The 27,090-nt window shown below is 35.7% G+C and overlaps 1 protein-coding gene across 5 annotated transcripts in view; it reads right to left on the reverse strand.

The window, feature by feature from the left end:
• LOC123580849 (WD repeat containing planar cell polarity effector) overlaps nucleotides 1–27,090 on the reverse strand; it is a 387,009-nt gene that overhangs the window by 176,153 nt on the left and 183,766 nt on the right. For all 5 annotated transcript variants that reach the window (XR_006703493.1, XM_045446220.1, XM_045446221.1 and 2 more), the window contains one exon: nucleotides 16,916–16,979. Coding sequence is in view for 4 of the 5 variants with exons in the window: in XM_045446220.1 (XP_045302176.1) it covers nucleotides 16,916–16,979 (64 nt within the window). In the remaining variant the exon portion in view is untranslated. The remainder of the gene's footprint in view (nucleotides 1–16,915; nucleotides 16,980–27,090) is intronic.

The raw sequence follows: 27,090 nt of genomic DNA on the forward strand, positions 1-27,090 counted from the left end.
GAATGAAATCCTATCATTTGCAACAATGTGGATGGAACTAGAGTGTATTATGCTAAGCGAAATAAGTCTGTCAGAGAAAGACAAATATCATATGATTTCACTCATATATGGAATTTAAGAAACAAAGCAGATGAACATGGGGAAGGGAAGGAAAAATAAAATAAAAATGGAGAGGGAGGCAAACTAGAAGAGACAAATACAGAAAACAAATTGAAGGTCACTGGAGGGGAGGCGGGTGAAGGTGTGGTTAAATGGGTGATGCGCACTAAGGAGGTCACTTGTTGGGATAAGCACTGGGTGTTGTTTGTAAATGATAAATCACTGGGCTGTACTCCTGAAACCACTAATACACTGTATGTTAACTAAGTTGAATTTAAATAAATTATGTACTCTAAAAAAAAAAAAAAGAAATAACAAGTATTGGTGAGGATGTGGAAGAAAAGGAACCTTTCTGCAGTGCGGGTAAGAGTGCAAATTGGTGCAGGGACTATGGAAAACAGTTTGGCGGTTCCTCAAAAAGTTGAAAAAGAATTACCATATGATCCAGTAATTCTGCCACCAGGTTTTAAACCAAAGAAAAAGAAAGCACTAATTCAAAAAGACTTATGCACCCCTATATTTACTGCATTATTTACAATAGCCAAGATACAGGAACAACCCAAGTGTGAATAAATGGATAAAGAAGATGTGGTATGTGTATATATATATATATATATTCATACATATACATATATATGAATATATATATATACACACATACATATATACATATATATGTAATGGAGCCATAAAAAATGAAATCTTGCCATTTGCGACAACATGGATATAGCTAGACGGTATAATATTAAGTGAAATAAGGCAGACATTGAAAGACAAATACCAAATGATTTCACTCATGTGGACTTTAAAAAACAAAATAAACAGGGAAAAAAGAAAAAAACACAGAAAACAAACTGGTAATTGCTGGGGAGGGGGAGGAGGAGGTGAAATAGATAAAGGGGATTAAAAGTATACCTATCCTGATGAGCAGAGAATAATGCATAGAATTGTTGAAACTAATAAAACACCCTATGTTAATTACACTTCAGTTAAAATAAAAAGAGGGGCACCTGGGTGGCTCAGTCGGTTAAGTGTCTCATGCTCGGTTTCAGCTCAGGTCATGATCTCAGTTTCATGAGTCTGAGCCCCACATCGGACTCTGCACTGATGGTGCAGAGCCTGCTTGGGATTCTCTCTCTCTCTCTCTCTCTCTCTCTCTCTCTCTCTCTCTGTCTCTCTCTCTCTCTCTGTCTCTCTCTCTCTCTCTGCCCTCCCCTATTCACACTGTCTCTCTCTCAAAATAAATAAATAAACTTAAAAAATTTAAAAAAACATAAAATGATTTTTAAAAATATAGAAAAAGAAGGATGCTGTCAAAATTTGAGTGACATGTTATATTGTAGCAGCACAATCTTTTTGTGGTCTATTTAACCTTTATTACATATATATTACGATTTTTGAATATGGTCTCTAAGAGAGCATTTAGAAATATTCATTTAGAGATGGCATTTGCTGAGATATGCTTGGAGGGTTTGATATGATCACTTGTGATTGATTTTGTCAGTTTATAATGTGTATTCTGTTTATTAAATATATCATTAGCTCAAGTTTTCTAATTAATGTTATTCAAGTCCTCAAGATCCTCACTGTTTATTTCCTTCTTTGTATATAGTTTTCTGAGAAGTATGTGTTAATATCCTGCAATTTGTGGATTTTTCATTTTTTCCTTGAAGATTTTTCTTTAAAACAATAATCTGGAGCTCTGTACTTAAATGAATAGTGCTATATCTACTTGATGCATTACTTCTCTTATCAACTATATAATTATGAAGGATCCCTTTGTATTAGTTGTCTATTGCTGCATAACAAACCCCCCAAAATTAGCAGCTTAAAACAATAAACAGTGATTCACAATTTCTGAGGGTCAGGAATATAGGACAACGTAACTGTGATTCTGACTCAGGGTCTCTCGTGAGTTTGCAGTCAAGATGCTGACCAGAGCTGCAGTCATCTGAAAGTTTGGGGATGAAGGACCTACTTCTAGGTGGCTCACTGACATGGATTTTGGCTGGAGGCTGTTCACAAGATACATCAGTACCTCACTGCATAGACCTCTTAATAGGGTTGCCTGAATACCCTACTGATGTGGCAACTGACTTCCTTCAGAGCAAGTGTTCAGAGACAAAGGGATCAAAAAGGAAGCCACAACACATTACTTAGTTTCAGAAGTTATAACTTAAGTGAGATGAGAGGGGATGAGAGGGTAAGGAACCAGCTTTTGAAAAGAGAAATATCAAAGGATTTCAGGACATATTTTTAATGTACCTCACTTTTCTTTCCCCTATTCAATTTTTTTAAGCATAGATATTTTGTCTGATAGATATTTGCCCAAATGCTGTTTGGGCAGCATTTATTTGTATATTTTTTTCCATTTGAACTTTCCCATGTTATTTCAGGTTTGGAGGCGTTTTTTATATGCAACCTATATCTGAATATTTAAAAAATCCAATCTTACAGTCTCTGATTTTCAGTAGGTGAATTTAATTCACTCACCTTATAACTACTGATTAGACATTCTTAACAGCTTATTTTGTATTTTCTATTTACTATTACTAGTTACTATTACTATACTATTTAGTGATTACCTTTTGATTATTTCCTATTTGCTTTTTAATAATTTATCATTTTCTTTCTTGTACTTTTCCTATTTACTGGTACTGAAGTTACGCTGTTTATATCCCTCTGATAGGGCTACCATAACAAAATACCATGCGGTGGGTGCTTTCAAAAACAGCAATGTATCTTCTCACAATTCTGGAGGCTAAAATTCCAGGATCAAGGTGTTGACAGGTTGGGTTCTCCGGAGGCCACTGTCCTTGGCTCGCAGATAGCCACCGTCTTGCTGTAAACTCTCATGGCCTTTCCTCTGTGCACATCCATCTCCAGTGACTCTCCCTCTTTTGATAGACACCGTCATACTGCATTAGGGTTACAACTTTAACCTGTCTCCAAATAGTCACATTGGGGGTCAGAGCTTCAATATATGAATTTCGGAAGGCATGGGGACACAATTTAGTCCATAACACCATCTATTCCTATTTTTCTTGTGTATATTCTTAAATTCTTAACATTACAAATTACTTTTCTAACAATAGCTGGGGTAATTAATATCCATTTATTTTGATTTTTCTCTGCTCAGGCACCCTCCTGCACCCCTGATTATTTACTCTTGCTAGCCCAGGAGAATTTTTCCCATTCCTAGTATCTCCTTCCAAAGGGCATGGAGAACTTTGCGTGCTTTTTCCAACTCGGGGAGCAGTCTTCTCCTCTGGACATTTAAGTTTCTGCTTTCTTTTTCAATCTGATTTTGTCTGTTTTACAGCTTTCAGTAGGTTCCTTACAGCTTCTGGTCCATCATGTGTTTTTTTTTTAATTTTTTTTTTTATGTTTATTTATTTCTGAGACAGAGAGAGACAGAGCATGAGTGGGGGAGGGGCAGAGAGAGAGGGAGACACAGAATCAGAAGCAGGCTCTGGGCTCTGAGCTGTCAGCACAGAGACTGACGCGGGGCTCGAACTCGCAAACCGTGAGATCATGACCTGAGCCAAAGTCAGTCACTCAACTGACTGAGCTACCCAGGCGCCCCATGTATTCTTGTTTTGAATTCCAGTTACAAATTTTAAACACAGACACACACATATCCCATGATTTCTAGAGATTTGGCACAGGAGGGAGAGGTTGATGTATATGCATTCAATCCAGTGTCTTAAAACAGAAGAGGTATGTTTCATTTAGAAGTTAATTTTTAAGAGTGAAGACTTCTGACTGGGAAAATTTGAAATTGGAAGTCCAAATAGATAAGTTTGAGTCAAGAGAAGCCAGAGACATCTATAGTGCTAATATTTAAAACTACAGTTATATTGTATGTAATAAATGGTAATTCTTGTTTCAGAAGTTAGCAGGTATAAAACTTCTCTATATAAAACAGTGCCAAAGTAGCAATTTTATGTCAACTTGATCACCAAGCAAGTGCCTAGGAGTGGCAGATGTAAGCCACACTACAGAAATCATGCCAATGAAAGACAAACTACCCAATAGTGTCATGCCAAGGGAAGGCACAGATGGCTGGAGAGCAGCAGCTATAGGTCTTTTTATAGCATTATCAAATGGCACACACTTGACATTCCAACTGGTCCTGTGCCAATGGCCAAGGTAATTAGGGATGCCAACATGAGAATGTTCAGAAGGCAAACTCATCTTCATGCCATCCAACATGGGACCAGAGAAGCAATCTTGGGTGGCAAATGAGTAGTTTTATGCCACAGTAATAATTAGGTTGGAGAGGTTACCTGATTTCTCAAAAGCAGAATAAGATCCCAAAGACACAAAATTAAAAGCAGCATTTCTGTGACCAACAAAAACAGACTCCCAAACTGCACAGCTTCTACCTAGAAACAACATGGACAAAAAGAGTCTAGAGCCATGACAGTACAATTTTTTTCTCTTTAAAAAAATTTTCAGCAATCTCAGTTACAGAAAAGTTTCAAATACAGTACAAAGATTTTTCTTTCTGAATCATTTGAGAGGAAGTTGCCAACACACTCTTGAACACTTTAATGTTTATTTCCTACTGAGGACATTCTCCTACCTACATAATCAAATCATCAAAATCATAAGGTTAGCATTGATAACATTATTCCAGCTTAATCACTGAAATTGCACCAACTGTTCCAGTAACGTTCTTCATATAACAAAGATCAATTTCTTTATGAATTTGTTAGGTCTCTTTAGATTCCTTCAGTATAAATTAGTTCTTCAGTCTTCTTTTCATTCATATGAACTTGGCATTTTTTTTTAATAGTATAGGTTAGTTATTATAATGTCCCTCAATTTGAGTTCACCTGATGTTTCCTCAGGATTAGATGCCAGTTATATACTTTTTTTTGCAGAAATACCACAGAAAGGCTGTTGTGTTCTTATTGAGTATATATGGTAGTTTATTTTGATTTCTTCCATTACTGATAATACCATTTTGATCACTTATTAACATGGTATCTACCAGCCTTCTCCACTGTGAAGTTATTTTTTCCTTTTGTAAATAACACATACTTTGTGAAGAAATATTTTTTTTTTTTTTAATTTTTTTTTCAACGTTTATTTATTTTTGGGACAGAGAGAGACAGAGTATGAACGGGGGAGGGGCAGAGAGAGGGAGACACAGAATCGGAAACAGGCTCCAGGCTCTGAGCCATCAGCCCAGAGCCTGACGCGGGGCTCGAACTCACGGACCGCGAGATCGTGACCTGGCTGAAGTCGGACGCTTAACCGACTGCGCCACCCAGGCGCCCCAAGAAATATTTTTTTGAGACAATGCAAATACCCTGTATCTCAGGAAACTTTCTCTCACGGTTATAGCATCCATTAATTATTCTTGCCTTACTCTATTATTAATATTATGTCTTCCAAATTGTGATTTTTTTCATTCTGTCATTCCTTTTACATTTACTAGTTGGATTTATTCACTTTTGTACTTATTGTATCGGTATAGACTCATGGCAATTTATTTTATACAACTTATAATCATCCCACATATTTTGATAAAATTCAATTCAAAAAATTATTTCCTAAATTCTCATATTTCTTCTTTGACCCATGAGACATTTAGAGAAGTACTGTTTAATGTGCAAATAGTGGGAGCTTTGTTGAGAATATGAAAGTTACTGAATTGTAATTTAATTCCTTTGGTGTCGTATTTCACTCTTCTAAAGTGTACTGTGCTTTCTTTTATATACCAGCATATAATCTATGTTTAGTGACTATTTCATGTGCTTTAAAAGGAAAGTACATTCTAAAATTGTTGAATATAGGTTCAAAAAATGTCAGGTCAAGTTGGTGGAAAGGTTCATATATTCTGTATCCTTATGCATTTATGTACTACTTGTCCTATGAATTACTACATTTGTCTACTTTTCTTTTTTGGTTGTTATCTTTTGCTTCATATATTTGAATATTTATTTTGAGAGAGAGAGCGTGCATGCACACGAGTAGGGGAGGCAAAGACAGAGAGGGGGACAGAGGATTCCAAGCGGGCTCTGTGCTGACAGCAGACAGCCAAATGCAGGGCTGGAACTCCTGAACCAGGAGACCATGACCTGAGCCGAAGTCAGACACTTAACCAACTGAGCCACCCAGGCTTCTTCATATATTTGAAACTCACTTATTTTGTACATAAACATTTAGAATGATGTCTTTCTGTTGAACTTTTATCACCAGGAATATGTCTCTTTAGGTTTTCTAATACTTATTTTGTTCTGAAGTCTACTTTGGTACTTAATGTTAGAGTGTTACATCTTTTTAAATGTATTTGTGTCATAGTAACTGAAGTGTTCTCTTATTCAGAATATAATCAGGTTTTGTTTTTTATCCTGTCTGACAAAAATCAGACTTAAAAAAAATTCAATCTGTATTTTAACTGGAGTATCTTATTAATTTGAATTCAATATAATTATAAATGTTTAGTTTTAAGTATACCATCTTGCTGTTTGTTTTCTATTTTCCTTTCTGTCCTGCCCTCTTTGGGGTTGACTATTTTTAAAGGTTTTGTTTGTTTGTTTGTTTGTTTTTAATTTCCTCTATTGACTTTCTTTAAAGCTGCATATCTATTTAAATTTTTGAGAAAATCCTCCAGGCACTACAATATACTTAGCACAGTGTAAGTGTTAAGCTAGTGTTAACTTAGCACAGTTTACTTAGAATTAATATTGTACCACTTCAGGCAAAAGGTATAAACCTTACAATGGTATGATTCCATTTTATCACCTGTCATGATATGATGTTACTGTCATTCATGTCACATCTACATGTTATAAATACCACAATGCATTATTATTTTGCTTTGGACAATTATCTTTTAAAGAAATTTTTACATGAGGAAAAAATACTTTTACAACTAATTCATATTTACCATTGCCAGAGCTCTTCATTCTTTTATGTAGATCCATGTTTCCATCTGATATTATATTTGTTGTGCCAGAAGAACTTCCTTTACCTTTCCTTGTACTGCAGGTCTCCTGAGTTGGTGCTGAGTTGTTTCAGTTTTCATTTATTCAAAAGTGTCTTTATTTTACCAACATTTTAAGGTAATTTTCACTGGATATAAAATTTTGTATTGTGTTACTTTTTCAGTTCATTGAAGATGTTGCTACATTATCTTTTGGCATTATTTTTTCTGATGAGAAGTAAGCTATAATTCACATTAGTTGGTCCTTCTAAGTCTTTTTTTTGTTGTTGAGTTTTTTAAAAGATTTTTATCTTAATCACTGATTTTCAATAGTTTGAGTATGCTATGCCAAGATGTAGTGTGCCTGAGTATTGCTTTGTTTATTTGGAGTTCACTGAGCTTCGATCCATAGACTAATGTTTTCCAGCAATGACATGTATTTTAGACCACTGGATTTGGGTTTCACAAGTTACTCAGCCTTTATTAATTTTTGTATTTTTCCTTCTTTTTATTAATACTGGATGATTTCCATTTATCTGTCTTGATGTCTTTCTATGGATCCTTTATTATACTATCCAATCTTTTGCTAAGCCTACCCAGGGAGTTTTTCATTTCAGGTTTCACATTTTTCAGTTCTAGAATTTCTTTTGCCCCCTTTAAAAAATAGTTTCCTTGTCTCGCTTGAGAATCCATATATATTCAATCATTATATTCATCTCTTCGTTTAAAATACTTAAACATATTTATAACAGCTGCTCCAAAGTTTTTTCTGCCCCTTTCAACACCTGGGTCCTCTCAGGTCTGTTACCATTAGCTCCTTTTTCTCTTCATTATTTATACATCACATTTTCCTGCTTCTTTAACCACCTAATGATGTGTTATTGTGTGCTGTAAATCACATTATAAGTAGTTTGGGTAATGCTTTCTTTAAAGGATGTTGATTTTTGTACTAGCAGGGTATTAAATTAGTGGTGAATTCTTTTGATTCTGTCAAGTTAGGTTTTGTGATTTTTAAAAGCAGATCTGGTTTTGTACACAGTCCTGGAATAAGTTCTTCATCTTCAAGCATAGCATTTCTAGAGTTTCATAAAAATGCCCAGTGAGGTTGCTTCACTTTGAGCCAGAATTCCAGAACCTCTCACCATTACGAAGGCTCTCCGTTTAGCTCTCAGTCTCACAGCAGTGACTCTTTGGTAGGCCTTATATATACTTGCTGCTTAGCCTTCCATCAAGGACCCAAGTAACCACCTTGTAGACTTCTGGGTCCCCACTCTTCACATAGATTTTCCCATTCTGGTATCCTGCCCCATAAATTCTAGATCATTTATCATCTCTGAATTCTGAACTCTTATCCCTGGCTCTTCATCTGAGAGACATCACTGGTCTCTGTTCTGGAAATTATATAGAGGGCCATCTGTATATTCCTCCTCTTTTAAGAATCAAAGTCCTGCAGGGCTTACTTATTGTCCAATGCCTAAAAACTGTTGTCTCATATTTTATGTAGTTTTATAGTAGTTTACAGTGGGAGCACAACTCTGAAACCAGTTTGTCCAGTAGCTGGAAGTGGAAGATCCTCTTCCCTTACCAGTAATATTTTAAAACAGTTCTGCCAATATTGACTATATAATTATTCCCTTTTGCTTGGGTTTTGGTAGGAAACAACCTTGAACTATAGGGATCAATGAGAAGCTAGTGTTTTGTTTTGTTTTTAAATATTTTTAAATTACTTACCTTTGAGAGACAGATAGAGAATGAACAGGGGAGGGGAAGAGAGAAGGAGACACACACTCCAAAGCAGGCTCCAGACTCCAAGCTGTCAGCACAGAGCCCCACATGGGGCTTGAACTCACAGACTGTTGAGATCATGACCTGAGCCGAAGTTGGATGCTTAACTGTCTGAATCACCCAAGTGCCCCTAGAAGCTAATGGTTTTTAAAAGACAAGAAATTGGAAATGGACACTTCAAAAAGTATTACACCTATCCAGTTCAAATGACAGTCTAAGATACAACTCTTTGTGTCTCCCAAGATGCAAATGGGTTCTCAAAGAGCAGACTCATAGTCCTGGAAGATCTATCAGTATCATGTCTGGCATATACCACATTCCTCTCTAAGAAAACTATCACTAAATGTGTGAGTTTTTTTTTTCCTGGAGACATGAATGAGAAAATAGGGAAATAGGCAATTGGTGCTATTTTTCTGTGGTCCTTTCTATATTCACTGTGCACTTCCTTTTATTACAGACTAAGAGCTCTTAATTTAGATGAATGATATTCCAAATAACAGGGTTCTGTGTATCATTCAGGATAGATCAGATGCCATTCTGCAATAAACAGTGTTACTGATAACTTTTGAACTTTGGTAAATAATAAAAGGAAAAGAATAGCTTTTAGAAGTTAGTAATAGGGAGTCATCAAGTCATAAATTACTGAGCTTTGGGGAACTTCTAAATTTTTAGTTTATATAAGTAGTTTGGTATAAATGGAAACAGCATGAACTTTAGAGTCAAATACACCTTAGTTTGAATCACAATTCTCAGTTGTCCTTATAATTACTTTTAGCAACTGTAACATAGGTATAATAATTCTATTGTCTAGGATTATTATGAGAATTAAATAAGATAATTTATAAAGTGGTATAATGTATGTTATATATAACATATTGACATAATATATTATACCATTATATAAGGCATTATCTGGTATAACACCTTTGCAGGTGATCAAGAAAAGTTAACTCCTTTAACTTTGTGAGATGTAATGATTTTGTTACTGATAAAGCACTTGTTATGCCTTCAAGCAAGACAGACTATAAATTTAAGCTGGCATACACAAATATCTTCATTAGCAAAAGGAAAGATCTGCATTATTAATCTTCTAAGATTTCTATAATTCTTCAACTTGAAGAACTGAAAATTACTTTTTTTACTTTTTTGAACATAAGTTAGAATTTTAAAAACTTAGGTTTTTCTTTTTAGTGCTTTTACGACAATTAAACAATAAACCCTAGTATAAACAACATCTTATATAATTTCATTTGTTCCATTTGGGGCATAAAATTGATGATACGTCATGCTTTAAAGCAGAATTTGTGACATTTAAGGCTCTTAGCGATTGATAGTTCAAACATAACAGTGCATTGCAGGGGGGTTATCCAGAATTGGAAAGCAGCTAGTGCCAAGCTTAACACTTCACTCACCTTCCAAAAACATACTGCAGAACTTCTCATTCCAGTTATCCCAGATGAGAACATATCAGACTAATAGTCTTGCTGAGAACAACTAAAACAGCTGGGTAAGATAATTTTTAAAATTCTGTTTGAAGACATTGGAGAACAAGACAGTGAGTATTTGAAAGGCCAAGATTCTAGACAGAAGCAAAGCCCAGAGAGGTAAGCCTGACATTTGGTACAGCTTTTGCTTTTCAAAGTATTTGCCAATATGTAATTGGCGGCCAAGAAGGTGAGAAACTTAACAGAAAGTAGTGTTTGAGAAGTTGAGAAACCACACTGAACATTAGGTAGAGTCAATGGGCTAAGGCTACTAAGTTACACTTCAGGGTCTACTGAACAGACAAGGCTTCTAACTGGGACTCCTGAAGGGCTACACTCTTGATGTTCAGTATAAAGTAGAAATAAATAGGCTCTTAGACTGAAACTCATGTTCAAACAAACTCAATCCCAGAATGGAGTAAGGTATCTTTTAACGTTTACCCTAACTAACTTCTAGAAGCAAAAGTAAATTCTTTCTGGAGGAAAACAACATCATACACAGCCTCAAATTATCACTACATTAAAAAAATTTTTTTTTCAACGTTTATTTATTTTTGGGACAGAGAGAGACAGAGCATGAACGGGGGAGGGGCAGAGAGAGAGGGAGACACAGAATCAGAAACAGGCTCCAGGCTCTGAGCCATCAGCCCAGAGCCTGACACGGGGCTTGAACTCACGGACCGCGAGATCGTGACCTGGCTGAAGTCGGACGCTTAACCGACTGCGCCACCCAGGCGCCCCAATCACTACATTTTAAAAATGCTATGGTTTTTCAAAAAAAAAAAAAAAAAGGCAGAGAGTTAAAACCAAATGACCCCCAAACAAGAACAGAAAGACAGAAAGATTCACCATAAGAATAGGAATCAAAAGAAAAAATTAGAGGAAAAATGTAATTAATAAGCTAATAGAAGGGAAAAAATGAAATAATAGAGTTAACATAAAAAAGGGCAAGGATGGTTAGGTAAAAGGACATAGAATAGGTGGGAGAAACAGAAAGGAAAGTGGGTAGGACAAACACAATTATATTATTTATAATCCAATTAAATAATCTAATTAAAAGACAAAGGTGACCCCTGATTAAAAATATACAACTATTTATTGCTTATAAGAGATGCAACTCAAAATATAAAGAAACATGGATATAAAAGATTTGAAGCAAATACAAACCAAAATAAAACTGGTGTAGGTATACTTTGAGATGAAGTAGGTTTGAAGGCAAGAAGCATTACTAGAAAATAGAAGAATGTTTCATAATGTTAAAGGCTCAATATATCAAGAAAATACAACAGTTCTTAAAAGAACTGAAAAACATGATTAACACACTTGATTTTATATAGAACACTGCATTCAACAACTGTAAACTATAGGCTACACATTTTTTTTCAGTGCACATGCAAATTTTACCATTGACCATATAATGAGCCATAAGGGAATTTCAACTAATTTCAAAGGGTTGATGTAATACAGAATAGGTTAAGGTGTGTGTGTGTGTGTGTGTGTGTGTGTGTGTGTGTGTCTGTCTAGAAAATGTTTTATTATTTGAAATTAGGAAATGTAAGAAACCTAGGACAAAGAATTCATAACAGAAATGTTTAGAAATACTTTGAGCTGAATGATAACGAAAAACAGACACATAAAATTGTCAGAATGCAATCAAGGCCATCGTTGAATGGAGATTATACCCTTGAATGCATACATTAGGATACAGTAGCTAAAAAATCCATGACTTAAGCATCTATCACAGGTTAGAGTAAGAACAACACATTTAAACAAACTTGGAAGACTTACATTATTGGATATAAATACTTATAAAGTAATTAAAGAAGTTTAGTATTGGAGCAAGGACAGAATCAAGTAATATACCTACACATATAGGGCACTTGATTGGCTTATTCTGATTGAATTATAGTTGACATGCAGTATTCTATTATTTGCTGGTGTACAACATAGTGGTTCAACAAGTCTATACATTATGTAATGCTTACTACATACAATAAGTGTAGTTGCCATCTGTCAACATACCAATTTATTACATTATCTACTATATTCCCTATGCTGCACTTTTCATCTCCCTAACTTATTTTATAACTAAAAATTTTTAGTTCTTAATCCCCTTCACCTATTTCACCCATCCCCCTATACCCCTCTATTTTGACAACCACCAGTTTGTTCTCTGTATTTATGAGCCTGTTTCTGTTTCTTTTGGTGTTTATTTGTTCATTTGTTTTTAGTTGTAGCTTCCACATATAGGTGAAAATACACAGTGTTTGTTTTTTTCTGTCTGACTTATTTCACGTAGCATAATATCCTCTAGGTCCATCCATGTTGTCACAAATGGCAAGATTTCATTCTTTTTTATGGCTATTATTCCATTCTCTGTGTGTGTGTGTGTGTGTGTGTGTGTGTGTGTGTGTGTGTATATATATATATATATATATATATATATATATATATATATATATATATATATATATATAACATCTTTATCCATTCATCTATGGATGGGCATTTGGGTTGCTTCCACACCTTGGTTATTGTAGATAATGTTGCAATAAACAGGGGTGCATGTGTCTTTTCCAAATAGTGTTTTCATTGTCTTTGGGTAAACACCCAGTAGCAGAATTACTGGATTATATGGTATTTCCATTTTTATTTTTTTGAGAAATCTGCATACTGTTATCTATAGTGAACAATTTACATTCCCACCAACATTCTCCACATCCTTGCCACCACTTGTTATTTCCTGTCTCTTTGATACTAACCATTCTGACTGGTGTGAGGTTATATCTCATTATGGTTTTGATGTGCATTTCTGTGGGAACCTCATTTATGACAAAGGTGACCCTGTAAAGCATCAAAGTACAATTTTGTCAATCAATGGTCACAGGTCAACTGGATATACATATGATGGAAGTTAATTTTGCACCATATCCCCTAAAAAAATCAATAGAGGTGGATTGTAGGTTTAAATGTTAACATTAAAATAATACAAATTCTGGAAGATAAAAAGGAGAATTTTGGAGGTGCTTGGCTGGCTCAGTCAGCAGAGCATGCAACTCTTGATCTGGGGGTGTGTGAGTTCAAGCCCATATTGGGTATAGAAATTACTTAAAAACAAAATCTTTAGAAAAAAGAAGAAGAATTTTCAAGACCTTGAAAATTTCAAGACCTTGAAGATTTTTAAAACAAGGCACAAAGAGCACTAACCAGCCCCTAGCAACCACCACTTTACTCTCTATTTCTATGAAACCAGTTTTTATTTATTTTTTAAGATTCCATATATAACTGACACCAGACAGCATTTGTCTTTCTCTTATTTTCCTTAGCATAATGCCCTCCAGATTGGTCAATGGTATAGCAAATGGCAAGATTTCCTTCATCTGTCAATGGACACCTAGGTTATTTCCACATCTTGGCTATCTTAATGCTGCTGCACACATGGGTACAGATACTTCTTCGAGATACTGGTTTTGTTTCCTTTGGGTATCTACCCAGAAGTGGGATTTCTGGGTTATGTGGCAGTTTTATTTTTAATTTTTTTAAGGAGCCTCCATATTGTTTTCCATAGTGGCTGCACCAGTTTACACTCACACCAACAGTGAACAAGCGTTCCCTTTTCTCCACATCTCTGCCAACTTTTGTAATCTCTTTTTTGATAAAAGACATCCTAACAGGTGTGAGGTATTATCTCAATGTGGTTTTGATTTGCATTTCCCTGATGATTAGTGATGTTGAATACCTTTTCATGTACCTGTTGGCCATCTGTATGTCCTCTTTGGAAAAATGTCTTTTCAGGTCCTTTGCTCATTTTTTAATTGAATTGTTTTATTTTTTTGCTATTGAATTGTAGAAGTTGTAATATATTTTGGATATTAACCCCTTATCAAATATATGATTTACAAATATTTTCTCCCATTTGTAGATTGCCTTTTTGGTTTTTTTTTTGACTATTTCTTTTGCTGTGCAGAAACTTTTTGGTTTGACATAGTGTCACTTATTTTAGCTTTTGTGGCCTATGCTTTTATTGTCTTTTATCAAAAAACAACAACAAAAACAAATAAACAAACAAAAAAACCCACAAAAAATAAAAAACCTACACTGCCAAGACCAATGTCAAGGAGCTTTTTCTCAATGTTTTCTTCTAGGACTTTATGGTTATAGGTCTTACATTTAAGTCTTCAATTCATTTTTAGTTTTTGTGAGTCATGTAAGATAGGAGTCCAGGTTCATTAATTTGCATGTGGATATCCAATTTTCCTACCACCACTTATTGAATTTATCCAAGGGATACAGGAATCAGGGATGCTGATTCATAGGGGCACATGTACCCCAATGTTTATAGCAGCACTTTCAATAATAGCCAATTATGGAAAGAGCCTAAATGCCCATCAACTGATAAATAGATAAAAAGATGTGGTTTATATATACAATGGAATACTACTTGACAATGAGAAAGAATGAAATCATACCATTTGCAGCAAGGTGAATAGGACTGGAAGGCTGAGTGAAACAAGTCATATGTGGATCTTTACTCATATGTGGATCTTGAGAAACTTAATACAAGACCATAGGGGAAGGGAAGGGGAAAAAATAGTTACAAACAGAAAGGAGGGAGGCAAACCATAAGAGACTCTTGAATACAGAGAACAAACTGAGGGTGGATGGAGGGGTAGGGGAGAGGGGAAAGTGGGTGATGGGCATTGAGGAGGGCACTTGTTGGGATAGGCGCTGTGTGTTGTGTGTAAGCAATGAACCATGGGAGTCTACTCCAAAAACCAAGAGCACACTTTACACACTGTATGTTAGCCAATTTGACAATAAATTATATTAAAGAAAGAAAAAAAAAAGGAAAGAAAAAACTAACTTCTCCCCATTGTGTATTCTTGGTCAAAGACTAGTTGACCATATATGCATGGGTTCATTTCTGGGCTCTTTATTCTGTTCCATTGGTCTGTGTGCCTGTTTCTATGCCAGTTATCACATATGAAATGGAATATAACGTAAACATTAAAGAAATGACATACACTTATGTTTACTGATATGGAAAACTATGTCATATTGTTGAAAAAAAAATCAAGTTATAAACAAAAAGTATAGGGAATGAATATATTCACAGAGAGGTATTTTAAAGGATGTCCATTGGTTTTTTAGTTTTATTCTCTTTATTGTATTGTTTACTTTCTATTATAGTATTATTTATTCTTATAATCAAAATATTTTATTTTAATCTAAGGTCTTGCTGAATCATATTGCTTTTGCTTACAAAATATCCTCTCTTTTACATTCATATAATTCAAGCCCTGTTTCAGGTATTCATTATTTTTTACATGGCTATGTAATAACAATAGTTGCTCTGTCTCAACAATAATAACACAGAATATCTGTATATTACTTACCAGTTTACAAAGTACTTTCAATACATTATCCCCACTAAGACTCAAAAACAACCTTATGAATAAAGAAATATGAAGAAAATCTATCTTTACTGAGGCGAATACTGGTAAAGGTGAGAAAGTAGAGATAGATAGTGGGGTCAAAAAATCTAAAAAGTGTTGTTATTTCTGACACTGTGATGTCTACATGTAGAGATATTGGCCAAATAAAACCTTCTCTCAATATACGAATATGTCTATTCAATTTGACAAAAAAAAATACAGATGATAAATAATAACTTTTTGAATTAGAGATTTCTTCACGATTAATGAAAGCACAATATAACTGAATGATGCAAAGTTAGAATTTAAACAACAAACTCATTCCAAAGACAAGTGACCTAATGTCATGAAGCCATTTTAATATCTAAAGCATCAAAGCTTAAACTACAGAAATGTCTTCATTGTGCAGAAGATCCAGGTAAAAGAGCCTTCCAGAATTTTTTTTGTTTTGTTTTCAAGAAGCTTTTACTTTATTGGTTTCCTTGACAACAATGAATTTTCTGTGGAGCAGAATATGCTAGGAAACCAGAAAAGGAACACCACCTCATCTGACCTCACTGTGACATTGTGGTAAAAGATCTTAGAAGAACCTGATACAGAGCACAAGGATCTGTAAGAAACTGGCCAATTTTACTGCTGTTAGCTAATAAATGGGAGGACTAAAGTGTATATGAATTTATAACTTCTTGGATGTGTTTTGCACTGTGGTTACTTTAAAAATATAAGTGAGAACATTCATAATTTGTTACTTTACACTAAAATCTAAGGGACAAACTTGAGCACATTCAAAATCTATGGTACATATTTTGCCCTATGTCCTGGCTTCTGTAGCTGTACTTTAGAGAATGGATTAAAAGGACACGCTTATTAGATAGAAAGGTGTCATCCCCTCACATCAAGGTACACGAGGAGAAAAGTTCAAGAATTATAAATTCTTAGAAAACATAAAAAATCCTTTGGGCCCCAGCAAAGAAAATGTCAACGAGTCAAAAGAGACTAGATGGCTATTGACCAGTTTCATGAAGGCAAAGCTGCAAGCCAAGAAGGAATAATGCTTTCTCACCATGTGTCTAAGGCACAAATGACACTAATCCTTTTTAATGGTCACAAAAGCTGACAACTTACTCAGCCTTAGAACTGAAGGCACAAAATCATCTCTGGGAATGACTCACCATAAACAGGTCACGAGCACCAATGTCAACAGCTAACAGAAATGCCTTTTCAAATCTCTGGTACCTATAATGAAGAAAAGAAATGTATATGTTAGTTATGAACAAAACCATAAAAGAAGAGAGCTTCTTGTTTAATGTATTTATGTGTTACTGTTTTTTGTTCTTCTAGTGGGAAAAATATTTTCAAACAGTAGGGAATTTGCCTGCTGGGATTTTCTGTATGTGAAATGTTATTGCACTTAGAAGGGCCTTAGTCAAAGAGCCTGCAGAGGCCTTCAATGCAATTTGCAAGGATAAGCATAACCCAGAGAAGGTACTGTTGAATGTAGGGAAATAATAGCTTAGGGAAAAGTCTCTCATAATTTTTAACTTTATCATGTTTTGTAAGAGAAAAGTATGGGAATATGTAGAATATAGCAAGATAAAAGTAATTAACAAACCGAATAATTATACTTTTGTGTTTCATAGGTAAAAGTTGAGAAGCCATACGCTGTATTATTACAAAAGTCATATTTGTGAGTTTTGGAAAATATACACCCTAGGTTGTTCGAAAATGACAGTAGAAATGGTTTCTAAATATTTTAATGTATTTTCTAAGTATGTTTTTTTAATGCTTATTTATTTTTGAGACAGAGACAGAGAGAGGGAGAGAGGGAGGGAGGGAGGGAGGAAGCTGGGGAGGGGCATATAGAGGAGACAGAAGATCTGAAGTGGACTCCACACTGACAGCAGAGAGCCTGACTCAGAGCTCAAAACCACAAACCGTGAGATCATAACCTGAGCCAAACTTGGATGCTTTTCTGATTGAGACACCTAGGCGCCCCTTTTCTAAGTATTCTTAAGTATTTTCTAAATACTTCAAACATTACTTTTCTACTATTTTTACACAATATACACTTTTCCTAAAGTATAACTTTGATAATTATTTTTTTATAATGTTTATTCATTTTTGAGAGAGAGAGAGAGAGAGAGAGTGAGAGAGCACGAGCGGGGTAGGGGCAGAGAGAGATGGAGACACAGAATTCAAAGCAGGCTCCAGGCATTGAGCTGTCAGCACAGAGCCTGACACGAGGCTCGAACCCATGAACTGTGATATCATGACCTGAGTCGAAGCTGGGCGCTTAACCGAGTGAGCCACGCAGGTGCCCCTGATAATTCTTTTTAGTGAAAGTTTAATTTTAGCCCAAGATATATGAAAACTGCAGTTTAAATTAATTACCTTCACAGGAAAGTTGAAGTTCCTGAAAGCAAAGCATGTTATGATCACATACTTTGCACAGAGTTTTAGAAGGAAATGTCTTTTTTTTTTTTGGTTTGAATGCTGAGATTTACATAGATATAATTGTGAGAATTTCTGACTCCAAAAACAAGCAGGTGAATAACCAGGTTGTACTCTGTTCTCTATTTTATATTGTGAAATATGACAGTATAAAATATAAAGATTTCAATTGCAACACATTAGAAATATGGAATATTAACAGATTACATAAATTTTATCAGTAAAATAGCTAAAATAATTTAAGTCCTAACAAAAATTAATGACTCTTATTGATAATCTCCTCCTTCACCGTTCTTACTAACCTCTCCAGTATTTGCCTGAATCCCTTTAACTATGGAAGATCAGAAGGCAGTTGTATTTCTTTTGTTCCAGGCAGTTTACTGATTCCTTGTGTATTCAGTGGAGGTGGGATGTAATGAGAAACAGAGGACTGTAGCAAATTGTACAACTTGTTCATACATTCACAGCTATTTTACATCTGATCCCACTACACTGAAACTTTTCTGTCAATAGTAATCTTCCAGCTTCTAATGATGAAACGTAACGTAAGTTCTCACCTTGTGTGCCCTTTTGGCCACATCTGACCCTACAAATTTCCCCTCCTTGAAACTCCCTTTTTCCTTGCATTTGGAGATGCCATTCTTTGTTTTCTCATTTCTGACATTTCATTTTCTTAGTCTCCTTTCCCAGTTTGTTCTATGCCTACTCCATAAAGTTGGTGTTCTATGGTCCTCTTATTTATGCTAATACTCTAGTCTCCCCAATAACCTTACCCACTTCATGGCATTGATAATTACATCAATAACTCACGAATCCCTAGGTTCCATCTTTCCTGAGCTCCAAACTTTTATTTCCAGGTACTTTAAATTTAAAGTGTCTAACATATCCATCAATACATCAATTTGGCAACCATATATATGATAAAATTGGAGAAAGTGAAATTAAGAGGGACAAGATAGGATGTTTTGTTCTTTCTAGGTGAGAGATAATGATGAGCACTATGATAAAATGAAGGATTGGCTTTGGAATTGGGCAGAATGGTCAACCAGAAATACCAAAGGGAACTCCCAACTAGACTGCCTATAAAATATACGTTAAAGTACATCACAGAACTCTAAAAAAAATAAGAAAATCTAAGAGTACCATAGTCTCAATCAAAATATAACCAACCAAATGAAATCCCTTCGTTAAAACTAGAGTAAAGATCCCTGAGCAGAGAGCAAATACTGGGGGAGAGGGAGAGGCAGAACTACCGTAAGGGCCATCACACTCAAGAGACTGAGCTCTGAACAAGTGTCAAGGTAACAGTGCTAAGCCCAAGACTTCTGATTAAGCCAAGGGCTAAAATGTTCCCAGGATATTAGTGTCCCCAACTTTGGCATAAAGAATAAAAAAAAAAAAAATTCATGTCTTGCTTAAAGCTTTTTCTTTAAGTAGACTCTACACCCAATGTGGGGCTCAAAGACACAACCCTAAGACTGAGAGTCACATGCTCCAACAACTGAGACAGCCAGGCACCCCTAGATTAAAGCATTTTTATAGAAATCCCCAGGCTTATCATAAATTAAAATAAAACAAGTATGAGCTCATGATCAAAAATCACCAAATGCACAAGAAAACAAGCTAGTATGATGGAAAATAATTTCACAGATTATTTTTTCTTATGGTATGCTATAGTTCATACATGCTTCCTTTACTATTTTTCATTCTTTTTTCTTTGCTCTCCTTTGGGTAATTTCAAAAGACTTGTCTTCTACCTCAAAGATTCTTTCACTGGCTCAATTCCATCTGCTGTTGATGCTCTCTACTTCATGTTTCATTTTATCCATTGTATTCTTCACCTCCAGAATCTGTTTTTTTTTTTAATGATTTTTGTCTCTGTAAAGTTCTCATTTTGTTCATTGTTTTCCTTATCTTATTGTCTTTGTTTTCTTGCAGCTCGTTGAGTTTCCTTAAAATGTTTAATTATTGGGTATACCACAGATCTTCATTTCTTTGGGGATATTTATTAAAAAAATATCGTGTTTCTCTGGTGGTGTCATGTTTCCTTGATATTTCATGTTTCTTCAAGTCTTATGTTGCTGTTCTCTCATTTAAAGAGTAGTCACCTAATTCAGTCTTACCAACTAGTTTCAGGAATATTAGCCCTGTAGGGATTCTGAGCCGTTCTCAGACTTTTTCTATGGATAAACCTGCTCCACACTTCTTATTCTCTCTTGGGGAGGAAGTCTTAAGATGTATGCCTTCTCTCTATTCTGCAACCCTAGGCCAGATGCTGAGAACCTGCTATTTGCTTTCCTAGGGCACTCCTTATGCCCAAGTTTGTGTGCTTTCTCTTAGTCCTACAGTCAGGCTATCTGTGTGTGATTAGTAGCCATTTCCAAAGTCTCCTCTTGCCACCCTGGACTCATGCATAGGATGCTGGCCATGGAGTGTGGGGGCACACATGGAGCATTTGGGGTACCTGTTGCCAGTTGTGCGGATCCATAGGCAAGGTGTTCTCATCAGTTCGTGGGTAGGCTTCTTGATAATAGTCTGTCAGTCAGTCTGGTCGGTCAGTCAGTTAGTAGCATCTGTATCCCTTTGATGCCCTCTAAGAGCAGTGACTGCTGTTTTTCCAGCTGTTCTCCACCCCGTAGATATGCAGTACACTTGAGTATTCTGGATGGGATGAGAAAGAAGTAAGTGTCTGGCAGCATCCTGCACAGCCTGGGAAGCCAGGCACTTACTCAACATGCTCTCACTTTTAGCCACGGGAGAAATCATGGGCCGAGGTCTCTCTTGGCACTGAGCTGTGCCACCCTGGGAAAGGGATGACACAAGTAAAGTGAAACTGCTCCTCTTACCCTATTCAATGGATCCAATCTCAGATTCCCCCCCCCCCGCTTTTTCTCCAGAGGTGTGCTGGAACATCTCTGCTGGACTCCCAGACTTCCACAAAGGCACTCTTATTCATGGGTGATTGTCTAAATTGGTGTGCTGAGGAGTAAATGGTAAAAAACTTATTCTGCCATGTTGATGGTTGTATAATTTCATCTTTTATATTCAGGGCTGTGATCCACTTCAAGTATGTTTGCGTTGGCAAAAGGTAGAGGACAAGACTCATTTTTCCCCCTATATGGATCACCAGTTTATGTCGTATCATATTTGGAAAAGACCATTTAGACTACATTGAATTACTTTATCAATTTAGTAAAAAACAGGAAATCAGGAAGTGTGTGTTCCCTACCGCTGTTCTTTTTTAAGATTGTTTGGGCTATTTGGGCCCCTTTGCAATTTCATATAAATTTGTGAACTGGCTTTTTCTATTTCTGAAAAAAAAAAGGCACTGGAATTTTGAATCTTTGGACTACTTTGGGTAAGTGCTGCCATCTTAACAAGAGGAAGTCTTCTAATCCACATATATGGGATGTCACATTTATTTAAGTCTTCTTTAATTTCTTTTAGCAATATTTTTATGCTTTCAGTTTATAAAACTTTGCCAGTGGTAGAATTATAATATAATATAATATAATATAATATAATATAATATAATATAATATAATAAATATAATATCTTTTCAATATATACATATATATATATACATACACACACACTGAAGTATTATTAACATACAGTGTTATATTAGTTTCAAGTTTACAATATGATTCCACAATTTCATACATTACTCAATGCTCATCATGAAAAGTATACTCTTAATCCCCTTAATCTATTTCACCCATCTCCACAACCCTCTGGCAACCACCAGTGTTTTCTCTGTACTTTTTGTCTCTTTTTTCTTTGTTAATTTGTCTTGTTTCTTAAATTCCACGAGTGAAATCATATTTCACTGACTTATTTCACTTAGCATTATACTAAGTATCTATGTTGTCACAAATGGCACGATCACGTTCTTTTTTTTATGGCTGAGCAATATTCTATGATATATATAACATATATATCACATCTCCTTTATCCATTCATCTATTGATGGACACTTGGTTTGCTTCCATATCTTCATCATTGTAGATAATATTGCAATAAACACAGGGGTGCATACATCTTTGTGAATTAATGTTTTCATTTTCTTTGGATAAATACCCAGTGGTGTTTACCACCCAGTGGTGGCATTACTGAATCATATTGTAATTCTATTTTAAAATTCTTGAGGAACCTCCATACTGTTATCCATCGTGGCTGCACCACACAGCACACAGGGTTCTTTTTCTTCCACATCCTCACCAGCATTTATTACTCCTTGTCTTTTTAATTGTAACCATTCTGACAGGTTTAAGGCAATAATACCTCACTATAGTCTTGATTTGCAATTCTGATAATTAGTTGTGTTGAGTATCTTTTCATATGTCTGTTAGCCATCTGTATGCCCTCTTTGGAAAAGCATCTATTCAATTCTTCTGCCCATTTTATTCAGATTATTTGGGGGATTTTTGGTGTTGAGTTGTGTAAGTTCCTCACAAATTTTGGACATTAACCCCTTATCAGATATACCATTTGCGAATATTGTCTCTCATTCATTAGGTGGTCCTTTTGTTCTGCTGATGTTTTCCTTCACTGTGCAAAACCTTTTTTATTTTGTTGTAGTCCCAATAGTTTAATTTTGCTTTTGTTTCCTTTGCCTGAGGAGACATATGTACAAAAATGTTTTATGGTTTCAGGTCTAACATTTAGGTGTTTAATCCACTTTGAGTTTATTTTTGTGTATGGTGTTAAGAAAGTGGTCCAGTTTTCCCAGCACCATTTGTTGAAGGAACAGTCTTTTCCCCATTGTATATTCTTGTCTCCTCTGTTGTAGATTAACTGATCATATAAGCATGAGTTTATTTCTGGGATGTTTATTCTTTTCCATGGATCTATATGCCCATTTTTGTGCCAATATCATATTCTTTTGTTACTAAAGCTTTGTAGTATATCTTGAAATCTGGATTCGTGATACCTCCAGCTTTGTTCTTCTTTCTCAAAATTGTTTTGGCTATTCAGGTTCTTTTGTGGTTCCATACAAATTTAAGGATTATCTGCTCTACTTCTGTGAACAATGCCACCGGAATTTTGATACAGACTGCACCGAATGTGTACGCTGGTTTTGGTACTATGGACATTTTAACAATATTGGTTCTTCTACTCCATGTGCATAAAATATATTCCCATTTGTTTGGGCCATCTTCAGTTTCTTTCATCTGTGTTTTATAGTTTTCAGAGTACATGGCTTTCATCTCCTTGGTTAAGTTTATTCCTAGGTATTTATTCTTTATGGTGCAAATGTAAATGGGATTGTTTTCTTAATTTCCCTTTCTGCTACTTCATTATTAGTGTATAGAAATGCAACAGATTTCTGTCTGTTAATTTTGTGCCCTCTGACTTTACCAAATTCATTTATCAGTTCTAGTGGTTATTTGGTGGTCTTTAGGGTTTTCTATATATAGTGTCATGTCATCTGCAAATAGTCAAAGTTTTACTTCTTCCTTACCCATTGTATTTCATTTTATACTTTTTATTTCATTTTCTTATCTGATTGCTACAGCTAGGACTTCCAGTACAATGTTGAATAAAAGTGGTGAAAGTGGACATCCTTGTCTGGTTCCTGATGTTAGAGAAACATAAATGAAAAACCCACAGCTAACATTATACTCAATGGTATTAAAAAAAAGTTTTTCTTCTAAGATCAAGTGTAGGATTTTTGGTTTATATTTTTTTCCTTTGTACATTTTAAATGTCATCCCACCACTTTCTGACCTCCATGGTTTCTAATGAGAAATAAGCTGTTAATCTTACTACGGATCTTGTTTATAAGTTGCTTTCTGCTTTCCACCTTCAAGATTCTCTTCTTGGTTTTTGAATTTTGATTGTAATGTGTTTAATGTGGATCTTGTTGAGTTGATTATACTTGAATTTCATCTTGTTTCTTGGATATGTAGATTCATGCCATTAGTCAAAATTTTCTTCTAAGACTCCCATAATTCATATGCTTAATGGCATCCCACAGGTCCCTCAAGTTGTTTTTATTTTCTTCATTCTGTTTTTATATCTGCTCCTCTAGCTTGATAATTTAAATTGTCCTATTTTAACATTCAATGATTCTTTCTTCTGCCTGCTCAAATCTGTTGAATCTATCTAGTGAATTTCTCATTTCAACTATTATACTCTATAGCTCAACATATTCTATTGGATTCCTTTTTACAATTTTGATCTCTTTATTATATTCTCTATCTGGTAAGGCATTATCCTTCTTGTTTCTTTTTGTTCATTGTCCATGGTTTCCTTTAGCTTTTTGAGCTTATTTAAGATAGTTAATATAAATAAAGTCTTTGTCTAGTCATCCCAGTGCCTAGGTTTCCCCTGGGATGCTGCCAACTTTTTTTCCTTGTGAATGGGCCATAGTTCCCTGCTTCTTTGTATGCCTTTGAAAACTTTTTTTTTTTTTTTTGAAATTAGACATTTTGAGTATCATGATGTGATAACTCTGGAAATCAGATTCTTTCCCTCTCTAGGTTTTACTGTACTGTTGAGGGCACTACTCCATTTGTTTACTGACATTCCCAAACTATTTTTGCAAGGCCTATATTCCTTCTCATGTGTGATCACTGACATCTCTGTTTCATTATCTCAGCAGCCAGATATTTTTTAAAATCCTGACAGATGACCTGATAGATTTTTTTTCAAATTGTGAAGCAACAAACAACTCTCCCAGTCTTTGTAGATTGGCTCAGAGTTAGGATACTCCTTTATTGCTTAGCCAAATTACCTACATATAATTCTGTCTTAGCCTTACCTTCTTTCTTATGCAGGGCTGAAGGTCTTCCTGAGGTTTATAACTGGGGTTCTCTCAGGTCTTTCTGAGCATGCATCCAGCTTTGGGCATTTGTGTTGCACCTGTGATGCACTAGTATATGTAGTAGCCCTTCAAGGAACTTATTCTAAAATATCTTCTGCTTAGCCTTCTCTTTCCCAGGTCTGCTGGTCAATCTGCTGCTCTTCCCAGTCTCCCTCTCTTGCCTGAGTCAGCTATGCATATTATATGTCTTTAAATGCTTTTGACATATGCAAATGCTTTTGCCAGAGATGTTGTCATAGCCTGACAGAGGCAAATGAAACCAAGCTTCTGCACTGGTCCCTCTGGAAACCACACACTGGTCAAAATGCAAAATGCATAGCCACAGTTTTTGAGAACAAGGTCCATCATGGCCCTCTGCACCAGCTAGATAATACTAGGAATGCCAACCACTGTCCTCAAGGCCACTGTCACAGAGGGGTATGGGGGATGGTAGATAGGTAAACAAAAATGCAGTAATTCTTTCTTACCTGTATTTAGCATTCTCTGTCTTTATTAGGCACTATTGTTTTAAGTTTTAAAAATTAGATTATAAAGTTAAAGTTAATTCTGTCAGTTTTGTTGCTTAATGATTGCTTCAGTGGAAGGACTGATTCTTGGAGCTCCCTAATCTCTGTTTTCATGTCATCTCTCCCACTTCTATTTATAAACCTCAATGTGGCACTCATGAGAATCTCTCTCTCAGATCTCCTACTGCAGGGAGTACAACTGACTGACAGCCCCAGCTGCTGCATTTTGAAATCTATCATTGTGTTTTCCTGTTAAGGCTACACTTTCCACAAGCTGCTCCTGGGCAGTGGCTGAGGGCAGTTGAGATAGTAAGGCAGTCCTGTTCCTGGGTGACACGGGATTCTTCAAATGGGCAACACTGGCTTGATGACTTCTGATAGCCTTAGAACTTTCCTTAGAATTGCTCAGAAGTATGCTTTGGTGGGTGGTGGAGGCTGTGGATGGGCAATACTTATTAAGCGGACAGTGGAACAGACTGATTACTACTAAGTTGTATTTACATCATGAGGAAGCATAATGAGAGACTGAATGCTCTTTTCTTTCCTTCTTTTTTTTTTTTTTTTTCCCCTGAGTGCTCTTTTCAGTTAATAGCCACTTTGGTAGTTTAAAGAAGTCCTTATCCTCTGCATTCGAAAAGCAGATACAGTTGACATGGGGGAGACCTAATCGTTAGAGTCAAAGAGTTCTAGAGACATTTGGATGTACTACCAAAGCAAGTTTACTTTACTAGTCAATGCCCTGTTAAGAACACCTGGGATCCTGATATCTGGGATGAGTACATCTTCCAGCACTTCCAATTGTGCTAGAAGATTCTGTAGAGACCCCTCCTCTCAAACCAACAAATGTTCCCTCCCCTTAGGAAGTGCCTGTGCCGCTGCCTGGCTGCCAGGCTGATAACTGGGGTTAAATCTCAGCACAATACAGCTAGGAACATGCTAGATCTGATAAACTATGAGACCATACACTTAAATAATTACAAGATTTAGCTAGCATGTGCCTGTAAGAAAAGGGGAGTTGGAATGGAAGACAGGATAAATAAGAATTCATTACTGTGGGGAACACTCCTTCAGGATACAGAATTTAACATCCTATCAAGGACTCCATGGGGTGGGATAAACTGCCGCTGGAATGGCTCTTAAAAGCCTGAAAAAAAAAAAAAAAAAAACAATGGCCAAAACTCAATGAAGTGGAAATGCCTGGCAATGCCAAGTAGTGCAAAAAGCAATAAAGTGGATGGTGGATGAGAGAGAGGATGAATACTATTTGCAGCCATGAGATGAAACTCAGTGACAATGGATACAGTTTATCTTACTTAACTTCCCTTTTTGTCTCCAGTTTCCATGGAATAGCTGTTCTCTGAACCTATGTGGAAAAATAGATCTGTACAGTGGTATTCATGAGAAGGCACATCTGAGATCTCTGACTTCAGGGTACAAAATAGACCAACAGCTTCAGATACTGTGGTCTGAAATTTATCACTGCATCTACACTGAGGCTACATTCCCCAGAAGCTATACCTAGCCAATGAATGATGAAGCAGGGATTCTTAGGCATGTCCA

The sequence above is a fragment of the Leopardus geoffroyi genome, chromosome A3 (genome assembly GCF_018350155.1).
Source record: "Leopardus geoffroyi isolate Oge1 chromosome A3, O.geoffroyi_Oge1_pat1.0, whole genome shotgun sequence".
Classification (NCBI taxonomy): domain Eukaryota; kingdom Metazoa; phylum Chordata; class Mammalia; order Carnivora; family Felidae; genus Leopardus; species Leopardus geoffroyi.